This window comes from Culex pipiens, chromosome 2 (assembly GCF_016801865.2).
Source record: "Culex pipiens pallens isolate TS chromosome 2, TS_CPP_V2, whole genome shotgun sequence".
NCBI classification, from domain to species: domain Eukaryota; kingdom Metazoa; phylum Arthropoda; class Insecta; order Diptera; family Culicidae; genus Culex; species Culex pipiens.
Genome location: NC_068938.1, coordinates 157,901,156 through 157,928,574, shown reverse-complemented (window position 1 = coordinate 157,928,574; position 27,419 = coordinate 157,901,156). Strand labels below are relative to the sequence as shown.

General features: G+C 40.1%; 1 protein-coding gene and 1 long non-coding RNA gene across 2 annotated transcripts; both read right to left on the bottom strand.

The window, feature by feature from the left end:
• Nucleotides 1-545: 545 nt before the first annotated feature.
• On the bottom strand, nt 546-24,623 carry LOC120424757 (inactive rhomboid protein 1-like). The gene is made up of 11 exons (XM_039588952.2): nt 23,785-24,623; nt 15,050-16,273; nt 14,826-14,983; nt 14,532-14,734; nt 9,663-9,721; nt 6,827-9,089; nt 2,342-2,569; nt 1,944-2,282; nt 1,627-1,881; nt 1,316-1,573; nt 546-1,237 (listed from the first exon to the last, which is right to left on the bottom strand). Exons 1-11 carry the CDS (start codon nt 24,183-24,185, stop codon nt 731-733), a joined length of 5,895 nt encoding a protein of 1,964 aa, XP_039444886.1. The 5' UTR covers nt 24,186-24,623; the 3' UTR covers nt 546-730.
• LOC120424758 (uncharacterized) lies at nt 10,736-11,323 on the bottom strand. Its single transcript, XR_005606422.2, has 2 exons — nt 10,977-11,323; nt 10,736-10,914 (listed from the first exon to the last, which is right to left on the bottom strand). It is a non-coding gene; the product is annotated as an uncharacterized LOC120424758 (long non-coding RNA).
• Nucleotides 24,624-27,419: the final 2,796 nt, after the last annotated feature.

The window sequence follows — 27,419 nt, the reverse complement described above, 5'->3', positions numbered from 1 at the left end:
GTAATTAACACTATAGTAATCATAGCTTTTGATATGGTTGTCAGATCTTCAATCTTTTGAACGCGTTGGAATGGTTTTTTGATTGCCCATCCAACGATCGCATGATAGATCAAGACAACATTTTCAGCAAAATATCTGAGAGCCGGTCTCAAAAAAGTGGCATAACTTTCATAGTTTTGTCTGTTCAATCGTTTAGACTCGTTGGGAAGTTATTTTGATAACCTATCAAACGATAGGTCACATGACTGATCCGGACAACCTTTCATCAAAATTTATGAGATCCGGCTTCAAAAAAGTGCAAAATAGTACGCAGAAAAATCCAACTAATTTACAAATAAGGTTAAATTTTGAAAAAAGATTTTTTCTATGGCAATAAATGAAATCTTCCTTTTTTTAATTTAATTTTTTTTATTTTAAGTTCAATCTTGACTTTTCAAAAGGAAAAAGTACAGCAAATTTTGATGTGTGATATTCCCCACATGAACAATAAAAACTCTAAATTTTTCCACCAAATCTTGACGTGTACATGATCTTTTTTTGTCTGTTTACCTGCGTTCTTTTTATTTTTTTCACTTTAGTATATATAGTATATCAGTATATATTCGTTATCGTGTAACGATTACAATAATCCGTGACCGTGAATGAAAAAAAGAACGTAAACGTAAACCAACTGCTGCTTCTGCTGCTGCAACAGCAATGATTGGAGAACCTATAAAACACTTCGACGACGTCATGCGTTCGGACGCGGATTGCACTGTCCCTTCTCACATATAGCTACCTTGCTGTTATGACTAGTATGGCTATTGGTTTTAGTGTTATGATTAGCGTTGCTACTGCTGCTGCTGCTGCTGCTATGAATATTATTGTATTTCGGATTAATATTTTTAACCGTCCCACCCGACATACTGATAGCACCGCCACCACCTCGACCGGATCCTCCTCCTCCACCGCGGTCGTATTCCCTGTGTCCGTTGAGTTGACCTCCTCCGCCGCTCGAGCCACCTCCCCCGGAAGACGCCGGCCCACCGCTGGAGCTATCGCCGACCCTTCCGTTGTAAAAGTGCAACGTATCGTACGGACCAAAGTGATCGTGCAGGATGCCGTTGTCGTTGACGCTGGCGATCTGGTTGCCATCGACAAAGTTGAGCGAAAATGGCGCCGCAAAAAGGTAAAAGGCCAGGAACATAAAAGCGTACAGCACGAAATGAAGCACGAAGCAGGTCCAGATTAGGTTGATCTGTGGAAAAAGACATCAAAATTTCAATTTAATATGAATCCCTTAAAGCTGGCAACACTGCACGGCGCCGACACTGACCTTTCGTTTCCGACTGTGTTTCCTCACGGTGACGAATGGCGTGAGCGCTAGCGTGAACGTGACGCCAAAGATCAGCCCGGACACTAGGCCGGTAAAGTTTTGCTGCCAGGGCAGGGTGCCCATGCCGAACACCAGGACGCCCACGACGAGCAGCTTGAGCAGGGCCAGATGGGGACGCTTTAGATTGCGCCAGTGGCACAGAACCAGCAGGGTTAGCAGCGAGGATAGCGTGCCCGCTAGCGATGGCAGTGGACCGACCTGGAAGGAACAAGATTTTAAGCAACAATACACAAGTATGAATTCAATCTTACCTCCGGTCGGTATGGTACAAATATGGCGCTGGCCAGGTTGCCCGCGATGCCCGACCCGATGTACAGGATGGCCGTCCGCAGCGATCCCAGCAGCCGCTCCAGATCCGCCAGGAGAAAGTGCTGAAAGGCAAAGGTCAGCACAATGTGCACGATGCCGGCATGCAGGTACAGCGACGTAAACAGCCGGTAGAACTGATCCGCAATGTCCGTTGCGATGAACGGAAACATCCCGCACACATCGTTCAAGCAAGAAACCTGGGGGAGAAAGGTAATCATTTGTTAAGTTCAACCACAAGGGTCATCAAAGGTCTGCTCACCTGTGAACACAGCGAGGCCTCCTCATGGAAGTATCCTCGCACGAAATCACAATACTCCCGGGTGGTGATCCGACACTCTCCGGAGATTCCCACGCAGCACGGATGGCCAATCACCTCGCAAACCATGTGTTCCGCCGTTTGGTCTTTGAAGCGGAACTTTTGCGAACCCTGGTTGTTCTTCCGGCAGATTGGCCACTTGGTGATATCGTCGGGCCACTCGTGCGGTGCTATCGAAGCCGGTGCCTCGCAATACTTGGGATCCAATCCGCACACGCTACCCGATATCCGTCCTCCAGGACCGGAATCCCCGGGGGACCACTTCTTCCACGTTGAAATGGTCTACAAATAAGCAAATAGTAGTTTATTAAACTTCCTGCACTAAAAATTGTAATACTCACAGTAGGCCACAGTCCCCGCACGGAGCAGTCCGCCTGCGAGCTTTGAACACAGCCGGAGTCGTCATTTCGTATACAGCAGGCCGTTTCGCGTTCCTGTTTGCGCGTTTTCGTTATGGTGTCCATTATCCGGGTGTCGCGGCGCATGCACGGTGCATATTTGGCCCCCACGTGGACCAGATCGTCCCGTCGGGGCCCGATCCAGATGTTGCGCTGGTCGTAGTAGTGCACCTGAGAAAGATGGAAATGATAGTTTCAAAATAAATCTGGTTAAAAATTAATCTAAACTAATCTGATCAAACCCTTGCTCGGTCAATCTTTCGAATGGATTCTGGAGAAGGCCTTCTTTAAGGTTATATCTTATTAAGTGATTCGAAAAAACCCAATTACTAAATAAGGAAAGGAGACAAAATTGCTACAATAAAGGAATTTTGTACTTTTTCTCTATTTCAATGTAGGTGTACTGAGCCCGGAGAGAAGTAAGGTAAAATGAGCATAGAAGTTTGATGTCCAAAAACATTAAAAAAATCCTCAAATGGCTGCTTTTGAAAGGGGTTTTTAAGCACTTTAAAATGTGTCATAAAGATCCGGTTTGGCTTGACTTTTCCTCATAGCTTTCGCGAATTTCTGTTAAAAATATTTTTTTTTAAACCCCAAAATCCTTCAGCAACAGCCTCCAACTCTATACACTCTCAGGTCAAAAATAAGAAATTTCGAGAACTATAAGGCTATGGTATTAATTTTTAGCCAATCGTAGTTTTTCTCATAATTTTACAATTTTTTTATATCAAAAATTCAACACTGTTATCTTTTGCCCTGTTAACCAACAAATGGGCCTTTTTAGGTTTAGGCTCATCTTTTACATATTCCGGATCCTCGGGTAATTTCACACTAGTTTGAGGATTTCCCAAATATTGGAAATTTTAGTCAAATGAAATAAAATAGATCTTCAATCACTTTTCCAACAGCACAATAATTCTTTTGGCATTTAAGCCGAACAATCGGAAAAGTTTTGTTTTTGTACAGTCAATATTTTATTATTATAACTACTGTATAAATACAATGCATTTCCCATTTCCAATTTTGGTAAAACATATTTTAAAATCATTACTATAAACAAATAATTCATCTCTTTCAATATTTAGTTTTGATTGTAGTGATCGCAACTTTTCTATATATTTTTTTTTAATTTGAAATCAGACTGATGTTGACAAAGAAACTGCAAATCGGAAGATTTTTGTTAAAAATTCATTTTGATTAGCAAAGCAATCCACTTTAACAACCTCCTGGTCTTTTGTGGGCTCTGTTGCAAGTTTCTACTCATTTCTAGGAGTCCGAAGGTTATGTGTGGTGAGTCACCTAAAACCTCTTTTACGCAAATGGACCGACGTCCAGGAGGATAAGGCGGAAATCGAACCCGCGCCCCATAGCAACTTAGTGATCGGCAGCCGAAGCCGCTAAACGCCGCGCCATGAGGCCCTCATTTTAATTATAGTAACTAAATCAGCAAATGTCCGGGACCGTGGTGTAGGGGTAAGCGTGGTTGCCTCTCACCCAGTCGGCTTGGGTTTGAGCCCAGACGGTCCCGGTGGCATTTTTCGAGACGAGATTTGTCTGACCACGCCTTCCGTCGGATGGGGAAATAAATGTTGGCCCCGGTCTGTAGTCGTAAGCTCAGTCCAGGTGTAGGAGTCGTCTCCCTGGGTCCTGCCTCGGTGGAGTCGCTGGTACACCCAAAATTCAGAGTCGAGATAATCGTTCTCTCAAAATTTATTGAGGGCTCAGTGTCAAAATCGATAGAATAATGGTACCAACTCACACCATCATAACAAATGAGTTCATTCGTTAGTTGAATCAATAAATATCCAACAAGTGTCATACATCGACTTCTGACTTCTCCTTGGTCACCAAGCTGTGGTGGCCGAGGCAGCTAAGTCATTGGATTGGTTTGTCAAAGGTCTCTGGTTCGATTCTCGTTGTCGACACTTTTGGTTTTTTGTTTGACGGATGAACTTTTTTTGCAAATGAACCTCGAGAGAATAGTTCTATCGCCCATCTCGAGCTGTGTTCTCTGCGTCCGTGAATGGTACCACTATTGTCTCGACTCGAGACCACCACTCACTCGGACTAGCGCTGCCAGTTTTGGGTGTAGGCAGTTGGACTAACAATCCAAAGGTCGTCAGTTCGAATCCCGGGGTGGATGGAAGCTAAAGTGTAAAAAGAGGTTTGCAATTGCCTCAACAATCAAGCCTTCGGACACTTAGTTTCGAGTACGAATCTCGCAATCGAGAACGCCAAGGCAATGCTGTAGAGCGAATAATTTGATTTTTTTTAAATCAGCAACTAGATGCTCAAGTCTTCAGTCCACAAAAAAAAACTTTTCCGAAAAAAACATTTTTTGAAATAAGAACATTGAGGTACTGTTGAAAATATTAAAAATAAAATAATCTTTTTCACATTTTTTTTTCATGCTTTTCTGACACAAAAAAAAACTGTCAAAAATTGTAATATTTTTTTTAAATTGTACTCATAATAACTTACAACTTTGCTGAAGACCAAATTATTGAGAAAATCACTTCTAAAACTACAGGTGAAATGCAAATTAAAATATACAGCTTGATATAGACTTCATGTATTTTTTTATTTCCAATACTTTTTTTAATAACCCTATTATTTTTAATCGGGACATTTTGAAATCAAAATAGATTGAAAAAAAATTCGTTCTAGAATGTTAGAAAGTATAAAATGCTTCAAATTTGTCCTTCTAAAGGAGGCATTAGACTGTGACTAACAAACAAACAAACAAACTTGCACTTTTTGACAGTTTGGCAGTTTGTCTGCTTTGTTTGTTTGCCTGCATTTCTAAGATTAGTTTCCATTGGTAAACAAAGCCCTTTTTGCATCGGTGTTCGATCTTCTTACGATAAACCAGTTTCAAAAATACTTGAGATTGTTAATTTACACGTCCTTCAAGTGCCTTAAATCAAAAATAAATGAAATTTTGTTTCAATTTGGAGAAAAACGAAAATTAGTGTCGGAGGTCACGTTGGCTCTTACAGATTTTTGAAAACTCACGCGTGATTTGTTCGCAAAAACGTCAGCCTGCATACATTTGGCTTTGTTTGCGAGTTAGCCGCAAACAAGTTTGCAAGATTGCCAAACTGTCAAACACGAAAAAATGCGAGGCTGTTTATGTGTTTCTCATAGTCTAATATCTTCTTAAGTAACAAATTTTCAAACGATTGGAATTTAAGAATCTTAAATAACTTTGTGATATTTTGCGGAAATAATAGAAATTATTTTGGGGCATTCGAAAAATATTAGTCTTAAACAGCGATGGAATAATCACTACACCCAAAACTGGCAGCGCTAGTCCGAGAGAATGATGGTCTAGAGTCGAGAGAATAGTGGTACCATTCACGGACGCAGAGAACACAGCTCGAGATGGGCGATAGAACTATTATCTCGAGGTTCATTTGCAAAAAAAGTTCATCCGTCAAACAAAAAACCAAAAGTGTCGACAACGGGAATCGAACCAGAGACCTTTGACAAACCAATCCAATGACTTATCTGCCTCGGCCACCACAGCTTGGTGACCAAGGAGAAGTCAGAAGTCGATGTATGACACTTGTTGGAGATTTATTGATTCAACTAACGAATGAACTCATTTGTTATGATGGTGTGAGTTGGTAGCATTATTCTATCGATTTTGGCACTGAGCCCTCAATAAATTTTGAGAGAACGATTATCTCGATTCTGAATTTTGGGTGTATCAAAAGAAAATCGTTTGACGTTCATCAAGAGAAAAAATCGGTAAAAGAAATTAAAAAAATAATAATAATCATCTTGATTACTCGACAGAACATCTATTTTACTACTACACTTGCAGGTGTAACGTCACATAACGAAAAATGAGCTGTCTTTTTATGTAGATGTGCAATGTGTGTAAAACAATTCACAAAAAAAATCAATTTCTTTGAGAAATACGGGAGCAATTTCCTTTTCCGTAATTCGCCTCCTCTTTTTCTTTCGCTGTTGAAGAAAGTTCACAAGCGAAAGACTTTTTTGCGATAATTCTTTCCCTGATCTGCAATCAATTAGAATTCTTTGAAAAGCTTCGAATCTCTTTGAGCTTATTCGTTTGTGACGGACGGAGTAGTTCAAGATATATGTGTGAAGCGATTGACCAAATCGCGTGCAGCTTTGAGAGTCGTGGTAGCTCACGAAACGTTGCGCGCTTCAATCGGCACCAATTTCATTGGCGAGTGCTTTCAGATCCATAAAGACCCTTGCTTTCAACTAAATAAGCATGTTTGATTAAACTTTAATGGTTTATTTGCATTTTGAAGTTAAAAGAATTTAATATCACACATCATATATATCTAGCAAAACATTGTAATAGGCCCAAAACCGAAGTGTAAACAAAGAGTCTATCCTGCTCGTTCTTAATGTAAACATCAACATCATATAGTGTCCACATCCACTCACCGTTTGTAAGCTCAAGCTCGTCACCAGCACCTGGCTCGTCTTCTGCTCGTACCCGATCCCGATCGGCCCAATTCCGTAGCACAGCAGCGTCAGCAGCAGCACCAACACCTGCGTCGTATTCACCCAGTACGTAAAGAACGGCCTGTAATCGTACCGATCGTCCAAAGTGTTTGGCCGCAACAGCTTGATCGTATGGTTCGATGGCCTCCGAGCGTTGTCCAGCACGCTGTCCAGTATGTGCGCCGTAATTCGTTGGCCGTAGTACTGATAGAGCGGGTTTCTCGGGCGACCTCCCCGTTGCTGCTGAATTTCCGCCGAGCGAGTGCGCCACCCGTTGCTGATCGTGGCCCGATTCGGGTCTACCATGTAGATTTGACGCGAGTTGTCTGCGCCCAGTTCGTGCTCTTGCACCTGCTGCTGCTGGTTTGCGATCGTTGGGATGTCGAAGAACAGCTCGTCATCGTGGATGGGGGTTAACCCGTCGCACAGATCGTTGTCGTCGTTGTTGAGCGCAACGTGGGCCGGGGCAAAGCTGCGCGACCACTGATTGTGTCGGCGAGGGATCCGATTGCGGAGGCTTTGTACGACGAAGACGAAGCCGTTGGCGACCATTTGGGACACGGATGGCTTCCGCTCGACCTGGAAGCCATCGGTGCCGTCGTGGCGATAGTACGGGTTGAACCGCTGACGGCGGTTTTGTTCGGTTTCTGGTTCGTCTTGGCTTTGGGCTGGGAGGACGTCCGGACGGTCGTTGTGCTCGTTCAGGACGTCTGCGTGCACTTCGTGCACCCTGTGGACGACGGCTTCATCCTTGAGCGGGCCGAAGCGACGGATGGCGAGTCGTTTCTGGCGATCTTCCCACTTTTGTTGCTCGTAGTCTTCGTTGACCAGGTCTACGCCGAAGAATTGTGACGTGCTACGGCGGAGGTACTCTTTGATGCGTTGCTTGTGCGATAGACGAGTGCGGAGCAGCTGGGTGTTGCGTTGAAGCGTTGATGGCGTTGAGTCCGGTTGGAGACGTGGAGTGACGATTTGCTGGAGCGGGAGTTGTTGTTGTGCGTGTTGTTGCTGCAGCTGTTGGAGCTGTTGGTAGAGAGGCTGCTGTTGGATCTGTTGGTGCTGGATGTGCTGCTGCTGGTACTGGATAATGATGGAGGGGTTGCTACAGGAGCTGTTGAGCGTGTGCGATTGGGAGATGATCAGGGAGGAAGCGTTGCGGGCGACGTCGTCTCCGGTGACCAGCGGGTGGTGGTTGTGGGAGTAGGAAGTGTGCGACACGATAGACGGTGGGCTCATCGGAGACTGACGTTCCATCTCGGACATGGAGACGGAGGAGATCGAGAGTGGTTGGGGGCTGATCGGTCCGGATGTTTGGGTGGTTTGGTGGACTCCGGTGGCTCTACGTAAGCTGCTACAGTGGTAGCAGTTGTCTTCGTCGGTAGGATTGGCGGCGTTCATCGGTTCGCTCATGATACTTACGGGAGTGGGTGTGCGTAGCAGGGAGTACTCCTGGGTGCCGGGGCAGAGTTGACGCGGTTGTCGTCCGAGAGTTGCCGATTGAGCAAAGGTGCACAGTGGCTGTTGGCATTTGACGGGTCTTGCCCGAGGTGGTGTGGCGTAATGGTCTGTGGCGTCTTCGGCGGTCAAGTGCTGAACTTGGGATGATTTGGGTTCTACCTTGAGCCTGTAGGGCAGGGTACTGACGACGGGAGTCCGCGATGTCGATTGGTTGATGATGTTGATGCCGCCCTTGGACGCGATTAGGCCGGCCATCAGCGTTGGTCCCAAGCCCATGTCCTGCTGGTGGTAGTTCTCCGGTGGTGGCGGCGTCGGGATGTAGCGCTTCACGGGTGTATGTACAGTGGAAGTGAGATAGCTGTAGCTCTCGGAGTTGGTCATCAGCGGGGGAGGATTGTTGATCAGATAGTTTCCGTACTGATCGGTTTTCGGTGCTGGCGGAGGGTCACGAAACCTTTCGGGAACCGGGTAGCGGGTCCGGGAACTGGGCGACATCGACCGGTGATGAGGTGCATTTCTGTTATCAGGATAGCCGATAATAGACGTGGGAGCTGAGCTAGTGGAGGAATATCGATCGCTTGACGGTGGTGGCGCTACCGACGACGACGACGACGACGATGGGGCGGTAGGAGTTGCTGCAACACAGCACGGTCGCAGATTTTCCTCATTTCGATAGCACTCGCCACCGCTGGGCGGGGACACAAAGGCCGTCAATCGCGTCCCCAGGTTCGAGTAGGACGACTCGCTGAACCGTGACGGCGACGGGGCCCCGTTCTGTGGAACACTGGCCCCGTTATCGCACAGCCCATCGCCGTAATTGATAGTCGAGGTGACAGTGAATTGTTGCTGATAGTGGCTATGCCCGAACGACGAACGACGACTTCGGCTCATCCTGCTTTCTTCCAGCAAAATTCTCTACTTAAACACCAGCGCAAAATTTCGTTTAGCCTAATTACACACCTAATTACACCATTGACTAAAATTTTCCTAATAGCTCACGCAGATTTTCACTAAATCGAAAAAACTATATCATTTTCCAAAATGGCTGAGCTCGCTAAAATAAACACACCCCAGCAATGGGGCTGCTGGGAGTGGAGAACATTTTTCACTACGTTCATTGTGTGTACCCGTTTCTTCCTTCGCGAGTCACGGTTCCATTGTCCTCGGTCCAAATCCGTCCATCGATTCGCAACGCTCCGTTCGCGAAAAACCACAATTTAGTATCTAAATTCAGGCGTTCGATATGTGACGGCGAAAAATTCGGAAAATCCTGCCTCTCTCTTGGCTGACTTTTTTTCGCTTTCGTCCTCGAACTCACTCCGGAGCCTTGGGGCCTGCCAGCAACACCAGAACCTCCGTTCGGAAGCTCAACTCACTCTGAATTGAGAGAGAGTTGGCCATATCTCGCAACGGACGACATTTCCTTTCCGTTGGTAGCGTTGGGTTTTGACAGGGAGTTCCACCCCCCAACATCCCACCAGAAAAAAGAGGGTGGAAACTTGGGGTGAGTGGTGAGAACCACAACAAGTCCTTTTGCACAGTCACAGGCGGCTGGGTGGTTGGTGAGAGTCCCTCCTGGTCTCTCCCTACTGTTTGGTCGATGCGCATGGCACGTGGTGCGCGTGATACGCATGAAAACAAAAGACACATGATTCTGTTCGCCGCACTGGTGAGTTCGGGGCGAAAATGTTCGTGAAACGATTGTGACTGGTTGCGTGCTGCGAGGGGATGAAAATCTATCAAATTGTTTCAAAATAGTGGTTGATTACAAAATGTAACGTAACATTAATAGTAGTTTATGCAACAAGTTGCAAAAAGAGGATTTTTTCAGCACGAGTCGTACATTTATCCAACGAGGTTCACCGAGTTGGATAAATACGAAGAGTGCTGAAAAAATCAAGTTTTGCAACGAGTTCCATACAATATTTTTTGCAATTCCAAAAAACACACACTGAGTGAAATTTTATGTCAAATTTTCATGTATTTTGTCAATAAATCGTTTAGATCAAAAAAAAATGTTGAAAAGTGTCTTTTCGAAACAAGTGCTGAAAAGTTCAACTTTTCAGCACCCATTTGAGTGCTGAAAAGTAGAACTTTTCAGCATTTATTTTCAAAAGTGTTGCTATTCGATTCTGTTATTTTTGGTACAGAAAAATAGGCTATTTCGTCGTTCAAGAATGACAGGAAAAGTAAGTAGATTCACGACGGAATTGCAAAAAAATATTTTGTGAATCTTTTTTTTAAGGTGGTTTTTGATGACTTTTGAAAATCCACAACATAAAATGTGAAATTAGGAGGAGGTCTGAAAGGAAAAGAAATTAGTTCAGGGTTTCAGAACAAAACTGCTTATTTTTTTTAATTTTTGTATTGAGAAACTTGAAATTTAAGGCATTTTTATGTTTTAGTGAAGGTATTTCTCATAAATCATTTTATTTAAAGCTCGTAAATACACATTTAAGTTTAGTTTACAATATGAAATTTATCATATGCTGTGTGATTGTTTCCCTGCATCGAGCACCAACTACCCAGAACTGCTAGAATAGTATCCCGGTTGGCCGAATTGTGAAAGTCTGCAAATGATTGGAAAGTTTTCTAATTAAATTTGTTTACCGTACAACACAGAACTACCTACCTGATGCACCGTCCATATTTGAACACCGTTCCCCTGGGACACGGAGTGGCGGTTCGTGAGTAGTGTGAAACTCTGCCCGAAACTAGCAAGTTTACAGATAGCAACATGAAAATCACCAGAAATCGAAACAACATTTTGATGCCGGCTGCGCTGTTATTTGTTTGTGTGACTTGACTCTTTTGCGTTTTAATTTGCACTGATGCTGCAGGCGGAAGTTTTGCTTTCAATGAGAGAATTCGCTGATAAAGAATGATCATTTGTAACAGTTAATGTTTCTGGTGGGATCATGGCCTTAAACTCAATTATTAAGTCTAGGTTGAAAAGTAGCACTTCTTTTCCAATTTACATATTTTCAATTTGCAGGCTTTAATTTTCACCGAAATGAAAGAAATATAAACCTAAAATAGAGTCATTTACCTTCTTGGAGATTTACACGAAGGGAGAGTTTCTCCTTGAGCTTTGTTGATAAGAAACCGCGTTCAATCATCTTGGCGAATTCAACAAATTTAATGATTTTTATTAATGCAGACAATTTAGGAGTTTAAGCATAAAAAAAGGCGTTTCGTTTAAGATGATTTCATTCTTTATTTCATCAGCGATCAATAAATATAATAAAACAACACGTAAGGATACTTTCCTCTTATAAAAGCTATTTGGTTCGACACTCAGCAATGCCTCTTCATCATGCGTCAAATAGCAAATCGTTTTTTCTCGTACAAAACTTAACCTTTGAGATTACAGCTATTCTACGCTACGTTAGAGGGTGAAGGCGATAATAATCGTACAAATGTTACGTGAATTTTTGGTGCTTTTTCTGTCTTAAAACTATCGCACAAGTACGTGTTAAAAAGAAGGCCAAGCTGCAAACGCGCGCACTTATCGTCTAAGGTCAACCTTTGTAAAAATATGGCGATTGGGCTAAGCATTGTTTCGCGCGCTCTGACTGACTTTTAAAAAATCGATAAATCTTAACCACTATCAACAATTAGCTCCTGCACTCTAGTCGCAGTCAGTCGCAATGTTACTCTTCCACGCACCCTGAATTCGTTACGAATCACACTCAATTCTTCTTATCTTCCCGTTTGCTAGCACGCTCCGGCAGCACCGGAGTCATGGTGGCGTCTCCGTTGGCCGGATGCGTCCCGTTTGCCGTCGGAGTGCTCGTTTGGACCACCGCCAGGTCGTCCGTGCCCGGCGTGTGAACCTGGGACTGCTGCAACGAAGCCGCCTCGGCCATCTGAAGCCCGATGGTGGCCCCGATCTTGGCGCTGGCCTGCCGGAAGCTATCGCTCAGCTTCAGCTGCACCACGTTGATGCACATCGAGGTGAGGGCCAACCCGAAGATCAAGTACAGTATGCTGCACATCATGTAGATCGGATGCTGCGGCACAAAGTCACCGAAGCCGATCGTCGAGATGGAAATGAACACAAAGTAGAACGCCTCGAAGAAGGACCAGTTCTCCCAGGTGTAGTAGATCGTTGCCCCGAACAGCATGTATGCGACCAGGATGAAGATCGCGATCGAGATGGGCAGGTTGAACTCGTCGTCGATCTCGAATGTCTCCGGCTGGGGCGTGGTCGGCGAGTCACAGGTTAGCGGGGGTGGCGGATAGGGGCCGATGTCGCCGGATGTTGACGGCTGGGGTTGGTCCGTAGAGGGTTGATGATTTGGGGTAGCTGCGGTGTTGGCGGTGGTTACAGGTTGGAGCTCGTGATCTCCGCTGGGTCGGCGCACCATGTCGTAGACGACGTTCAGACCTTTCATTACATCCTGCAAAAAGGGAACAAAAATTAGCCATGGAGATTTTTTAATCATGGAAAATTCATTTTTTTTAAATTGATCGGAAAAAGAATCCAAAAAGGAAGGATTTTGAATGAGCTTGCAGAAGTCAACAAATCACTCAGAATACCCTTTCTTAAATTACATGCATTCTTATCAGGGTGACCAACTCGGAAATAACCAGGAAAAACTCAATGATTCAATTGAAAAACCGGGAAAATATTATGAGTTGAATTGAAGATTCAACCAATTTAAGCTAAACAAAAATAATATATTTTCATAATTTTAACGTCTACAAAAATGTGCTGGTTATTCCGGTTTTGTCAAGTACAGGAAAAAACTTTTATAATGGGTTAATCATCGAAGAATTTACAGCAAAAAAAATAATTTTAAACCCTTATTTATAAAAGATCAAGCAAAGCTTTAGGCAAATTTACAGTTGTGCTACTGTCAAAAGTTTGTAAAATATCTCCAGATCTCGATTATCCAAAGCCTCGATTATCCAGAGTTTCGATTTTCGAAGTTCGATGATCCGAATTGAATCAAGAACAAAAAAAATCATATTTTTTTATTTACTAACTTTTAACGTCAAATTCATGTTCTCCGTCGCCATGTTAGTCGAATTGGAATGGTCGATTGCTTTAAAAAACTTCCATTTTTATTTTCTCAATATTTCATGGTGGTACTTAATCTTGGATTTTGTAAAGCTAAATCACTTTAGAGTACAGTCATCCCACATATTCGGAACACCCACAAATTCGGAACACTTTTGTGATAATTTGTCAATAGCATGCCAAATGCAGCTTTTCTCTAGACCCTACTATGTTTAGGACCTTTATTTTGAGATTTTCTTGCTATTTCACTAGTAAAAGAAGTTCTTTTTCAACAACAAAACACTGCCTAAAAATTGCCTGTTCCATGATTGTGGGATGTTATTGTGCCTCCCACAATTGTGGAACACCTGAATTTAACTGTAATTTTCACAAAAAAAAGTTATCAGTCCATGTTTAAAACATCACTAAGCTTGAGTTTCACTGGTTGCAGTGTTGTTACAAATATGTACTCCTAGAGGGATCCAATGTTTGTTGACATCCGTAAGAAAAAAATGTTCCAAATTTGTGGATTTCGAGGTTCAAAGTTTTTCTTCAAAAACTTGATATAGAAGTTAAAATTTGCAGTTGTTCGATACAGCATTTGAAAGATCGCATGAAAAGCTTTCAAATGAAGGTAAAAGCGAATAATTAAGTTCAATTACCGATTTGCTATGATTTTTTGAACATTGACCGATCTGTAAACTGTTCCGAATATGAGGAATGACTATAGTTTAAAAGTGATTCTTAAGCTCAACAATCAAAAATATTTATATTTTCAAAATATTTTTTTCATGATTGGAATTTCCGAAAAATTTAGCAGTGAAATATTTTTTTACCTCCTTTATGCTAACTGCAACAAAAATGTTATTGTCAAACTCCAATAAATATTTTTTTAACTAAATTTTAGACAAAATTGCTCTAACAAATATTCTTCATAAACATTGTTTGGTATAAATTTTGACATTTTAGTTTTTTAAACAGTTTTTTGAAAAAATGCCCTTAAGCAATTTTTTGTAAAAAATGGCATATACATTTTTGTTATTTTCTTTCAATTCAATAACTACTACTAAAAATGAAAACTAGGAAAACATAAAACAAGAAAAGCAGAATTTTTCGGAGAACAAAAGTTGCTCAAAATGACCTCCTGAACAAGGGAAAAAATATTCGAGAAAAATAACATACCTGGACTTGCGACGTCTTCCGCACCTTCCGGAACGATCCGGTATAATACAACCGCCTTACGTACGCCCACAAGAACTTGATCCCTCTGGTGAACAGCTTGCCAAAATCTGCCAAAACTATCAGGAAGATCGGTATCCCTATAATGGCGTACACTATCGTTAACGCCCTGCCCGTTGTCGTGGAAGGCGTAATATGGCCATAACCTGCAAGTATAAAGATAAATTGGCGAGTTTGAGTAAGTTTGTCAGTACAAGAAGATCCTGAAAATTGTAACCACAAGATTCTCAAAATTACCAATTGTCGACACCACAGTCAGCGAGTAGATCACACCGTTGACAAAGTTCCACGCCGTGTTACCGCTGTAGGTTTTCATTCCTGCCTCAAAAGCGACCTGCAGTTCCTCCTCAAACTTGCGCAGCCTAGCCCTAGCCGTCGCCTTCCAGTCTTCTTCCCTTTAAATGAGTGACCAAAATGCGGTTATCAAACCATTCATAAACCAAAATCATTTTTAACCATACTTCTGATTATGACTGGACAACCAGAGATGATCGATGAAGTCACGCTTGACGCGCTTCACGCCACACTTGTACTGCGACTCAAAGGTTCCTTCCGTGACCCGGAAGATGATCCCTCCGACGCCGCAAAGCAACACCATCACCCCAAAGTAAAAGCAGCACTCGTTCACCTGGAGACGCATCCTATGAATCTCTAACGGATTGTCGTCGATAAAGTCCAACCAGAAGTCTTTCATTTCGCCCAGAATCTCCGACCAACTGAACTTATCCCCATCCTTCTCCACGTAGACCAGCAGCGCTCGTCTTCGTTTCTTCTCCTTCGGTCCTTCCACCTTCTTCTCATCCACTACGGACAGTTCCTTATTCTCATCGTTCTTCTCATCTTTGCTCTCTGTTACATCTCCCACTTTCTTCTCCTCCACCACGCCATCCTTCTTATCTTCCTTCTCATCCTGCTTCACGACCTTCCTCTGCGTCAGCACCATCTCCGGTTCGACCTTCTCTGGAATAACCACCTGCTTCACGACTGGTTCCACCACAACCACTTCCGGCGAGGTCGGCTCCTCCGCCTCCGGCGGAAAGTCCGACGGAAGCTCCGACTCCGGCTCGGGAGACGTAGCCAGCTCCGGCGTCCTCGGTAGCTGCCTCACCGGCTCAGCCTTGCCCGACTTTGGCCGTTTCGGCTTCCTCGGTGAAAACCTCCTCCGAATCGTTGCCATCTTCTCCTCATCGCTCGTGTTGTGATCAGCCTCGTCCTCGCTGCTCGAAGCCGATGCGCTGGAAGTCTTCGGCACTACCAGCAACAACTTCTTGGTCGGCCCAGGTGATACCGGCGTCTTTGACCGCGTGGGAGGGATCGGTGGAAGCACGGGAGCTTCGATACTCTTGGAACGCTCATCCCGCTCGCGGTTCCGCAGCTCAACCTGGAGCTTCTTGCGCTGCTCCTCGAGGAGCTCCTCCCGGTACTTCTCGAACCGCCTCAACCTCATCCGATCCAACTCTCGCTTTTCCTGCAAGAACTTGAGCTTCTCCAGCTCAAACTTGCGTCGTTCCTCGTTGAAGCGGGACAAGTTGGTGGCCGCAGGAGAATCGCCAGCGCCAGCTTCGCCGGTGGAAGTGTTCTTGCCCCGTTCCGATTGGTAGCGCTCGATGCGTTCGCGACGTTTGCGCACCTCGGTGTCCGAGACCTTGCCACCATCACTGGAGTCGTCGGTTTTGGGTTTGCTGCTGTAAAGGGATATGATGCTGGGTTTAGGGGACAAGTTGAGTTGAGTTGGTGTAAACTGTCCCCGATCACGCAGTTTAACGCCAAAAATATCTACAAAATTTACACCCGCAAAATATTTTTTTTCTCGAATATTCAGCAGTTCCATATTAATACCAAAAGGACTTCAATCGGGCTGAACATTGATATGGGGATAGTAGGAAGACTTGAATTCTAGCATGTATCCCTTCAGTGTTTAGATAAAATAATATGCAATGTTCTAGTGACTCTACTCAATTTCCACAAAGTTCATCAAATTCTCCAAAAGATCTTTTTCCTTATTTTGTAATACAAGTAATGAATAATGAATTTTTGTATTGCTTAGAAAACATATCTATTGAGAAACGGTTACTCATGTGATGCACAATGTATTGTTTCACTATTTATACAATTATTTGAGACATGACTTGACCTATTTCCGAGAAAAAAGATTTTTCAAAAGTATTAAAAAATATATTGCGGAGGAAAATCTAATTTTGAATTTCGGGATGACTTTTATAGTCAGATTTTTTCTTGTTAGAATCATATTTAAGGTGTTCTTATTTTATTTATACGTCAAATATATCATCACTTAGGTTAATGATTAGGTTAAATTGTTAATAAGTCTGAAAAAAGTATAAAAATTAAAATCACATGCCATGGTGGAGCAATTCCAGCCCAAAACAGTAATTTTTTTGGTACTTTTTTCTCGACCCTCTCCGATTTCAATGAAACTTTGTAGACATGTTATCCTAAGCATATATAAGTCATTTTTGTGTATATGGAGCCAGTTACACTCGATAATGACATTTGAGAAGGGCATAAGTGTTTTCAATATTTTTGTATTTCGTAATTTAAATATTGCTATATCTCGAAGCCGTTGCATCGTATCAAAAGTGGCAAAAAATGCAGGATGGAGCAATTGCCCCTAAAAAAATACAAAAATCATTTACTGAAACTGTTTTTTTTAAAGTGCTCTAAACGTCAAAATTTTCAAAATCCAAGTACAGGAATCGATTTTCCAGACAATTTTACATAAAAGTAGATATAAGCTAATAACATTGCTCATAACTGAAAACATAATATTTTTTCAGTGTAGTATAGAAACCTGGATAGTAAATTAGCTTATATCTGTAAGCCCATACATCCAATTGAAATGTGGTCAAAGACAAACTTATGGGAAATTGGACGAGCTTCCCGGTAAAAATATTTTCGAGACTGAAAAATCAAGTCTGTCATATAGAAATTGCCAATAACCATCAAAAAACTTATTTTTTCAACAATTTTATTTTTAAAACCGCTGTAACTTTACAAGGATTGGACTAAGGACAATGGTCAATATGGAGAATTTTATGTAAAATTGTCTGGAGAATCGATTCCTGTACTCGGATTTTGAAAATTTTGACGTTTAGAGCACTTTTCAAAAAAACAGTTTCAGTAAATGATTTTTGTATTTTTTTAGGGGAGTTGCTCCATCTTGCATTTTTCGTGAGTCTTTTTGCAACATTTTAGGCTATTTTCACAAAAATTTTGTACGAAAAAAAATCGTGGGCTCACCTTCAAATTTGACTTTAAACTTTAAAATCAAAAAATCTCATAAAAATGGATTGTTTTTTTCTTTCAGTGTATTTTTTTTCGGAAAGCCCGTCAAATTTCCTACAAGTTTGCCTTTGACCACTTTTTGATACGATGCAACGGCTTCAAGATATAGCAATATTTAAATTACGAAATACAAAAATATTGAAAACACTTATGCCCTTCTCAAATGTCATTATCGAGTGTAACTGGCTCCATATACACAAAAATGGCTTATATATGCCTAGGATAACATGTCTACAATGTTTCATTGAAATCGGAGAGGGTCGGGTACAACCGATTCCCTATTTGACATGGAATTGCTCGGTGACAACATTTGAATGGAAAAAGTGTTATTTTGCAATCATTAGTTTTCAAAATATCAGAGCAATGAGTAAATTTTATTTTTCGCCAAAAAAAAACACTTTGCTGCATGGTGGGTAAGAAGGAGATTATTATGCGACTTGCATGCACCTCGGAAATTCTTTCTGGAGGTTGTTGGGGGGACTATTCTGAGTCAGAAAAATCAACTTCCAAAATATTCTGTCGGTGAAAACTGATTTTATCTCGATTTGAAGTAAAAAAACCTAATATATCACCTAAAAACTCAAAAATACGTCTAAAAACTTGGTCTATCTCTGGACAAAGATGTACATTTTCATCTAGATATCAATTTTTAGTTCACAAAATATATTACTGACATAGTACACCTTAAATCGATCCTTTACTTGAATCCCAGCGTCATCAGGAGGTGTAAAATAATGTTATTTCTAAAAAAATATTTTAAATTTGCTCTGGTAAATAAACTGTCATGTCTGAATTCAAAAACTAATGTTGTAGCATTGTTGCAAACGAAATGAAGAACAATTTTGCAGAAAAAAGTATGACATTTTATCCATTTAAAGTAAAGTTATGTCTATTTTAGTGGGAAAATTTCTACCAATTTTCAAAATTCTTCGATATTTAACTCATGCTTGTTAAAAACAGCTACTATGATCATACTCAGGAGGATGTAACAAAAATTATAATTTGACGGTCATTCAGGGGCTGGTTACAGTGGGCATACTGAGCTAAAATTCCAAATATGAGCTTGATTGAACTTAACAGGAGCTGGCGTTTTGCATATGAATTTTTGATGAGATCTAACTCGTAGAAAACACTTTTTTCAAAAATGTAGATTTTTTTGTCACTTTGGCCACTAAAGTTTTTATTTTAAACATCATTGGCGTGTAGGACAGATCCTTGCAGATGTTTTGGTATATAGAATATTGAATTGAAGCACTCTGGAGCTCTGTACAGGCCTTCAATTTTATTTTTTATTTTTAAGAAAAACGTCTCAGCAGAAAACATAAGCGTAGCGCCATTTGATTTTGCTCAAAACTTCAATTTTACATCTGCAAGGACCTGTCCTACACGCCAATGATGTTTAAAATAAACGCTTCAGTGGCCAAAGTGACAAAAATCTACATTTTTGAAAAAAGTGTTTTCTACGAGTTAGATCTCATCAAAAATTCATATGCAAAACGCCAGCTCCTGTTAAGTTCAATCAAGCTCATATTTGGAATTTTAGCTCAGTATGCCCACCGTAACCAGCCCCTGAATGACCGTCAAATTATAATTTTTGTTACATCCTCCTGAGTATGATCATAGTAGCTGTTTTTAACAAGCATGAGTTAAATATCGAAGAATTTTGAAAATTGGTAGAAATTTTTCCACTAAAATAGACATAAGTTTACTTTAAATGGATAAGGGTAATTCTCTACCAACTCACACGAAATCGGGAAAAGTTGCCCCGACCCCTCTTCGATTTGCGTGAAACTTTGTCCTAAGGGGTAACTTTTGTCCCTGATCACGAATCCGAGGTCCGTTTTTTGATATCTCGTGACGGAGGGGCGGTACGACCCCTTCCATTTTTGAACATGCGAAAAAAGAGGTGTTTTTCAATAATTTGCAGCCTGAAACGGTGATGAGATAGAAATTTGGTGTCAAAGGGACTTTTATGTAAAATTAGACGCCCGATTTGATGGCGTACTCAGAATTCCGAATAAACGTATTTTTCATCGAAAAAAAAACACTAAAAAAGTTTTAGAAATTCTCCCATTTTTCGTTACTCGACTGTAAAAAATTTTGGAACATGTCATTTTATAGGAAATTTAATGTAATTTTCGAATCTACATTGTCCCAGAAGGGTCATTTTTTCATTTAGAACAAAAATTTTCATTTTAAAATTTCGTGTTTTTTCTAACTTTGCAGGGTTATTTTTTAGAGTGTAACAATGTTCTATAAAGTTGTAGAGCAGACAATTACAAAAATTTTAATACATAGACATAAGGGGTTTGCTTATAAACATCACGAGTTATCGCGATTTTACGAAAAAAAGTTTTGAAAAAGTTACTTTTTGCGTTTCTCTTTGTTTCGTCGTCGGTGTCTGTCGCGGGTGACCATGAATGGCCATGATCGATGACGACCAACTTTTTCAAAACTTTTTTTCGTAAAATCGCGATAACTCGTGATGTTTATAAGCAAACCCCTTATGTCTATATATCAAAATTTTTGTAATTGTCTGCTCTACAACTTTGTAGAACATTGTTACACTCTAAAAAATAACCCTGCAAAGTTAGAAAAAACACGAAATTTTAAAATGAAAATTTTTGTTCTAAATGAAAAAATGACCCTTCTGGGACAATGTAGATTCGAAAATTACATTAAATTTCCTATAAAATGACATGTTCCAAAATTTTTTACAGTCGAGTAACGAAAAATGGGAGAATTTTTAAAACTTTTTTAGTGTTTTTTCCGATGAAAAATACGTTTTTTCGGAATTCTGAGTACGCCATCAAATCGGGCGTCTAATTTTACATAAAAGTCCCTTTGACACCAAATTTCTATCTCATCACCGTTTCAGGCTGCAAATTATTGAAAAACACCTCTTTTTTCGCATGTTCAAAAATGGAAGGGGTCGTACCGCCCCTCCGTCACGAGATATCAAAAAACGGACCTCGGATTCGTGATCAGGGACAAAAGTTACCCATTAGGACAAAGTTTCACGCAAATCGAAGAGGGGTCGGGGCAACTGCTGTGTGAGTTGGCGGAGAATTACCCATAAAATGTCATACTTTTTTCTGCAAAATTGTTCTTCATTTCGTTTGCAACAATGCTACAACATTAGTTTTTGAATTCAGACATGACAGTTTATTTACCAGAGCAAATTTAAAATATTTTTTTAGAAATAACATTATTTTACACCTCCTGATGACGCTGGGACTCAAGTAATGGATCGATTTGAGGTGTACTATGTCAGTAATATATTTTGTGAACTAAAAATTGATATCTAGATGGAAATGTACATCTTTGTCTAGAGATAGACCGAGTTTTTAGACGTATTTTTGAGTTTTTAGGTGATATATTAGGTTTTTTAACTTCAAATCGAGATAAAATCAGTTTTCACCGACAGAATATTTTGGAAGTTGATTTTTCTGACTCAGAATAGTCCCCCCAACAACCTCAAGAAAGAATTTCCGAGGTGCATGCAAGTCGCATAATAATCCCCTTCTTACCCACCGTGTGCTGTACTGTTCAACGAAATTTCTCAAAAATTAAAAAATATTTTTAAACGACCTCAAACATGTTAAAAATGTTACTAAACACAGGAGAATACATTTTAAAATGTTTTTAACAGATTACACTCAAAATTACGTCAACATTTTGAAGCGTTCTGAAAAAAAATGTTTTTAGCCTTTTGATTTTTTGAACCGATTTTGAAGAATGGGAGACGACGTAAACTTTGAAAAGTATTTGCAAAGGTCTAAAAATACATAAAATTTATTATTTGAAAACTTAGTCTACTTTCTCCTAAGGAAAAATTGCCCAAAGGATCCGAAAATGAACTCCGTTTTCCGATTTGATAACACTAACATGGTATGATTCCATTCCATTCCGTTCCGTACGTCCGTTGATTTGTACTCTTCATTTTACGAAAAAATCTCGAACCTATCAAATTCACTCCGGTTTATGGTACTTATAACTCAACCTTCTCCCATATCAATGACACTTTGTAGACGTGTTATCTTGAACTAATATAAGCCATTCAATCTTGTAGTCATGTAATTCTATGAACGATTGTGAAATAAAAAAAAAAACAGCCTAAGAAATAATGTTGAATACAAATATACAGTGAGTCAAATATTTGTCCGTACCCCCCCGTACGGAAAATGTTTGTGATATAAAAGTACATAAAATTCGACTAAAGAGCCATGTTTTATACATCAATCGACGCGGCAGAATGTTCTCTTTAAGACACTGTCATTGGATTTGCAAAAAACTTTTTCTTAAAAAATACAAAAATAGTTTACTGAAAAAAGTAAAAAAAAGAGGTCAAATAATTGTCCGTACCCCTTGTAAAAGTACAAAATCTGATCGATTTAAGTGAATTTATTTATGAAATGTTGTTTCTGTGTCAAATACTTGTACCTCTAGCCAAACATTCTAACCCAGGCCGGTACTGAAATTCTCAGCACGGAAAGTGAAAATTTCAAATTTCAGTCTAGAGACTCGTATTCGGGCTGTAGTGGACGAAATTGGATGCTTCAAATTGCAAGAGGTGGGTTTTTTTGTCCTCTATCTGACCACCACAAAATTTCCCTCCGAGGGGTTAAACCGGTTCCGGAACAATCCGGATTGTTTAACGGTATTGTTCCGAAACAGTATTTTCGGTCGAAAAATGTCAATAAAAAAGATGAAAACAATGTATATTTCGAACAAATATTGTTAAAACTTGTTAAATAGAGACTCTCACAACATAAAATAGCAATTTTATAAAAATAGTTGTTTATAAACTTATGTTTTGATAAGTTTTACTTTAAAAAACTAAATTTAAACCAATTCTTAATATAAACTAACTAAACAAAGTTATCAGAAGTTCAAAGTTGTCACAAACTGGCTAGAGGTACAAGTATTTGACACAGAAACAACATTTCATAAATAAATTCACTTAAATCGATCAGATTTTGTACTTTTACAAGGGGTACGGACAATTATTTGACCTCTTTTTTTACTTTTTTCAGTAAACTATTTTTGTATTTTTTAAGAAAAAGTTTTTTGCAAATCCAATGACAGTGTCTTAAAGAGAACATTCTGCCGCGTCGATTGATGTATAAAACATGGCACTTTAGTCGAATTTTATGTACTTTTATATCACAAACATTTTCCGTACGGGGGGGTACGGACAAATATTTGACTCACTGTAGATGAATGTTTGAAAGCATTGTTTTCCCCTCTCAACAAATACTAAATCAAGAGCGTCCAATTTTCATCACCTTAAAAATTGCTGCACTCAAGTTCGCAAATACCGCATGCAGGCAAAGTTGGTTATTTTGGTTATTTCAAAAACTTTATTTGTACATTTAGTCTCACACAGAATGACGCAGAAAACAAAAAACTAGAAAATATTGAAACATGAAATTTCAGCAATTAATTAGCCTCAAGATTTAATTGCATAAGAATTCTTAGGATATCTAACGCTCTACAAAAAAAAAACTGTTCTGTTGCTAGAAATCTGTATGCATAAGCATTCTTTTTCATGTTCCAAGTTGAATCATGATTTATTTCAGTTAATTGGAATAACCGTTCAAAAATTTAAAATATTTAGTTTCAAATTATATAAATAATCCTAAAATAACTCTCAATTTGTCATATTTGTTTACATTCCGCATCAATCCACATTCAAAAATGCACCAAAATGTAAACAACTCCCCCTCTCTCACATTGGCTTGGCATTATTCCAATAAAAAGTGTCGTTTTTTGCGAGCGCTTGGTATTCGGGGGGTCGGTCACATTTCCCTTTTCACCCAGTGTCGGTCATGTCACCAATTTGTAAAATTCTGTCGTCACGTCGCGTGTCAAAGTCCGTCGTGTAACATACCGCGACCCGGTCAAACTTTTCTTGGCACGTCGCAGCAGCGAAAAGATCTCCGGACTGCTTGGCACCGATTCGACCTCGACTTCCCGCGGGACGGACCGGCTCCGGGGCGTCATTGTGGCGAGTTTTTTGTCCTTCCTGGCGAGGATCTTGTTCCGGTGGCTGCTGTAGTCCATGGCTCGTTCGATGAAGCTCTTTTTGACGCCGCTTCCGCCGCTGCTGCTGAGCGAGCCCTTTCCTTCGGAGCCACTCTGGTCGTCCGAGGCCTGACTCTGGCTGGCGGAACCATCGCCGGTGGCGCCATCCCGGGACGGATCCGGCGTTGATTCACGCAGCTGACGGGCCGTCTTGCGACGTCTACGGGCCACCACAGCTGGGACGTCTGACTTGGGCTGCTGATCCATGGTTGAAACTCTCTCTCTCTCTTTTAAATCCGCGAAGTCACGAACTTTGTGACGTCACCGAACAACGGTTACTCAAAGTCACACACTGTTTTACGATTAAAAATAAACTCTCTATCGGTCGACTGCTCACGCATACACACAAGACCAGCTCTGATTTTCCCTAAGCCGGTTTTTTCTTCTTCTCAATTTCACAAATTTTCACTAATTTGAAATTATGTCGATTCTTATCCACTAATCGAAGCGCACTAATCAAATCACCACTTAACACTCTCAATCACTCCCCGAAATTGCCGTTTTATCGCGTGCTTTACATCTTTTCGAAGAAACCAAAAAAATATGATGGAAAATGGTGGAAAATTTTGACTCGCGCAACGCGGCAAACGACCCAACCAAACGACGACCGTTCGGGACCGCTGCTCGGAAAATTCTGAGCGAAATAGCGCTAAAAATATCGGAAAATATCCAAACGACGGCGACGACGACTACCACAACGACAGTTGCTGCACAGTTGGAAAATGAATCTGAATTGTGTGCATATTATAATGATATTTATTGAACAAAATTCATGACACCGTATTAAGTTTCAATAAGCTAATCATGTAATGTTACAATATTTTTCATGATTTTGAATCATGGTAATTTACAAATTTTCATGATTTTTTTATCAATTATATTTAGTTTTTTGATGTTACATATATTTACAACTTGTTTCAACAAAGATTAATTCCTAAAATTAATTTGGATAATTTGTCTTTCTTTATTTGTACTGTGTGTTATGCAGACTAGTCTGCGAGGAGAACGTTTTGTGAATATTGCAGGATTATGAGTCGCATTTAGTTGTTGCTACGGCCAGCTGGTGATCGAGAGGGGTTTCAGCTAGTATTGGCGCTACTAAAGCTGTTCTTGTGAGAAAAACTGTTTGCAAAATGAGGAAGTTGAATTGGCGTATCACGAGTTGAGATTTTAATTATAATTATATCTTGAAACGTGCCTTTAAAAAAAAACATGATGAGAATCAAAAAAAGCTTTTTTCAACATAAAAATGAAGCTTTTTTTATTTTTCATGCATAAATTGTATTTCAAGCATATCAAATATGCAACAAATCTTTTAAATTGCTTCTATAAATGATGTTTTTATTTATAATCCTCGCTTATTGTGTTGTGTTTTTTTTATTTAAAACAATGGATCGTTCACTTTTTAACCTGGTTCATACTTTTTAAAGCAAAGAACCATATTTGATCCTATTCTAATTTCAAACCATGCATTTGCATAAAAACAATTTTTAAAGTTTTGTGGGAGATGAAGAAAAAATTTAACATAACCAAACATTTAAAACTCACATGTTTTTCTTTTTTTTTTTTATAAAATTATTTTTAACTCACATTTAAATAAACAGTCTTTCAACGAAATAAAATTTACTACGTAATGTTACAGTTATGCAGAGGGTTTGAAGATCTTGATGACACGCGACTACAAAAACAGCATTCTACTATGAAAATAAGAAAAAAAAACAAATTTCAGCACCAGCTGGTTAACCAGTCACCGGTCAATGATGCATAATTGGGATTTGACGCAATGCAGTGAGTAGAAGAAGACTAGCACCAACACCACCAATTCAACAGATTACCCCCCTCTCAAATTCTCTTTCTAAGCAGGCTGACTTACTGCCTGTGACAAACCTCCGACGTTCTGCCTCACCGAAAGTGCCGTAAAAATACCATCACACGCTCTCTTCTCTCGAACAAACGCTCTCTGTCATGCTCTCTCGGTGGAAAACATATGATTTTTCCGGCGGCAGAAGGAAAAACAAAACAGAAAACGAATCAAACGGTTTCGCATGTCGGTTAGTGGGACTTGCGTGTCGCAGCTTGGTGGTTGGAGTTAGGTGGGTGATGTGACTTGTGTTGCACGATCGTGGGAACGCTACGCAAAATGTTGCGGGGTGTAAGCAGCTGGCGACAAAAAGTGTCACGTCAACTGTAAAAAGGGGTGATTTGGACAAATGTTTTGAAATTTAAGTTAAATTCAAATAAAATATAAATAAAGAAAAGATTTATTTTGATATTTTTTCAATAAACTTTTAAATTAAATCTTAACATTCAATAAATCTATCTTCTTCTCTATTCTATCTATATAAAAAATTTCGATGGTTTTGTTCGAACGCGAATCAGTTCAATACGGAGCGTCGGATCGAGGTGCTGTTTGATGCGATGAGTTTGTATAAGCCCAAGAAAGATTTATACGCTAACTAATTGACACTTTGGCCAATCTGGAACCGATTCCGGAACATCGGCAAATTGTATGGAAAAAGTTACGTAAAATCAAATTTTGTTCAAAGGAAGCAAAAAAGCAACAAACGTCAACAAAGGAAAAAAGGCAGAACGAAGGATGTCGGATTAGGCTGGGTTGTTATAAAAATGAAATTAATCGATTTTTGTTGTTCTTTTTTGTTCACATTTTGGTCGCAGGATAGAACTTATTTTGTGATTATGTTTTAACTTATTTAGCATTCATTACTTTATTAATGATTGATTTATCATAGTTATCTAGACAAACTTTAAGTCATCGATGGCACACTAAACCTTTACCAAAGAATTAAAAGAATTATAACAAAGGGAATCATTCCCGGTCAGTCATTTGGTGGCCATGTTTGACTTAAAAACTCATTTAAATCATGATTCATAATGCATCAAAAATTTGTCATGAAAATTTACTACTTTTGGACCTTGAATTAACGTGACAACTTCCATCATTGTCATGATTTTTCGTTCAAAGATATAAATGTTGCGTCGCTTTCAATATTTCGACAAAATTCCTTCAACAAGTTGTTTAGAATAGTGCCCAACACATGCTGATTCCTTTTGGTAACGATTATCCCATTCCTTGTAAAGTTATGGAAATCGTCATTAATCAATGATTGCCAACGAGGACGTCAATGACTGTGCCACAAAATTATATAAATTTTGAAGCACTTTTGATTCAGACAAAAAATTCTTTCAGTGGCTTCAAGAAGGCAACAACCGGCACATGCTGATTTCTTTTGGTGCTGAAATTCGTTAAATTGAATTTAATACAGAATATTTTATGGTGATCATCAACTTTCTTTGAAAATGATCAAAGGCTTCACCTTAAGAACCGTCTTTGATCCAAGAGTGAATGACACCATCTACGACCTTAAAAAAGAGTTTTGAAATTCAAAGCATTCCATTTTATACGAGAATCTCACTCTTTGG

What these genes read in the sequence shown, in the direction of transcription:
- LOC120424757 (XM_039588952.2), bottom strand. Translation starts at nt 24,185, where the DNA reads ATGGATCAGCAGCCCAAGTCAGACGTCCCAGCTGTGGTGGCCCGTAGA. An exon ending in TTGTCCAGTCATAATCAGAA is followed by an intron (nt 14,984 to 15,049) that starts GTATGGTTAAAA and finishes ACTCATTTAAAG; the next exon opens with GGAAGAAGACTGGAAGGCGA. An exon ending in GGAAGACGTCGCAAGTCCAG is followed by an intron (nt 9,722 to 14,531) that starts GTATGTTATTTT and finishes CTCTCAATTCAG; the next exon opens with AGTGAGTTGAGCTTCCGAAC.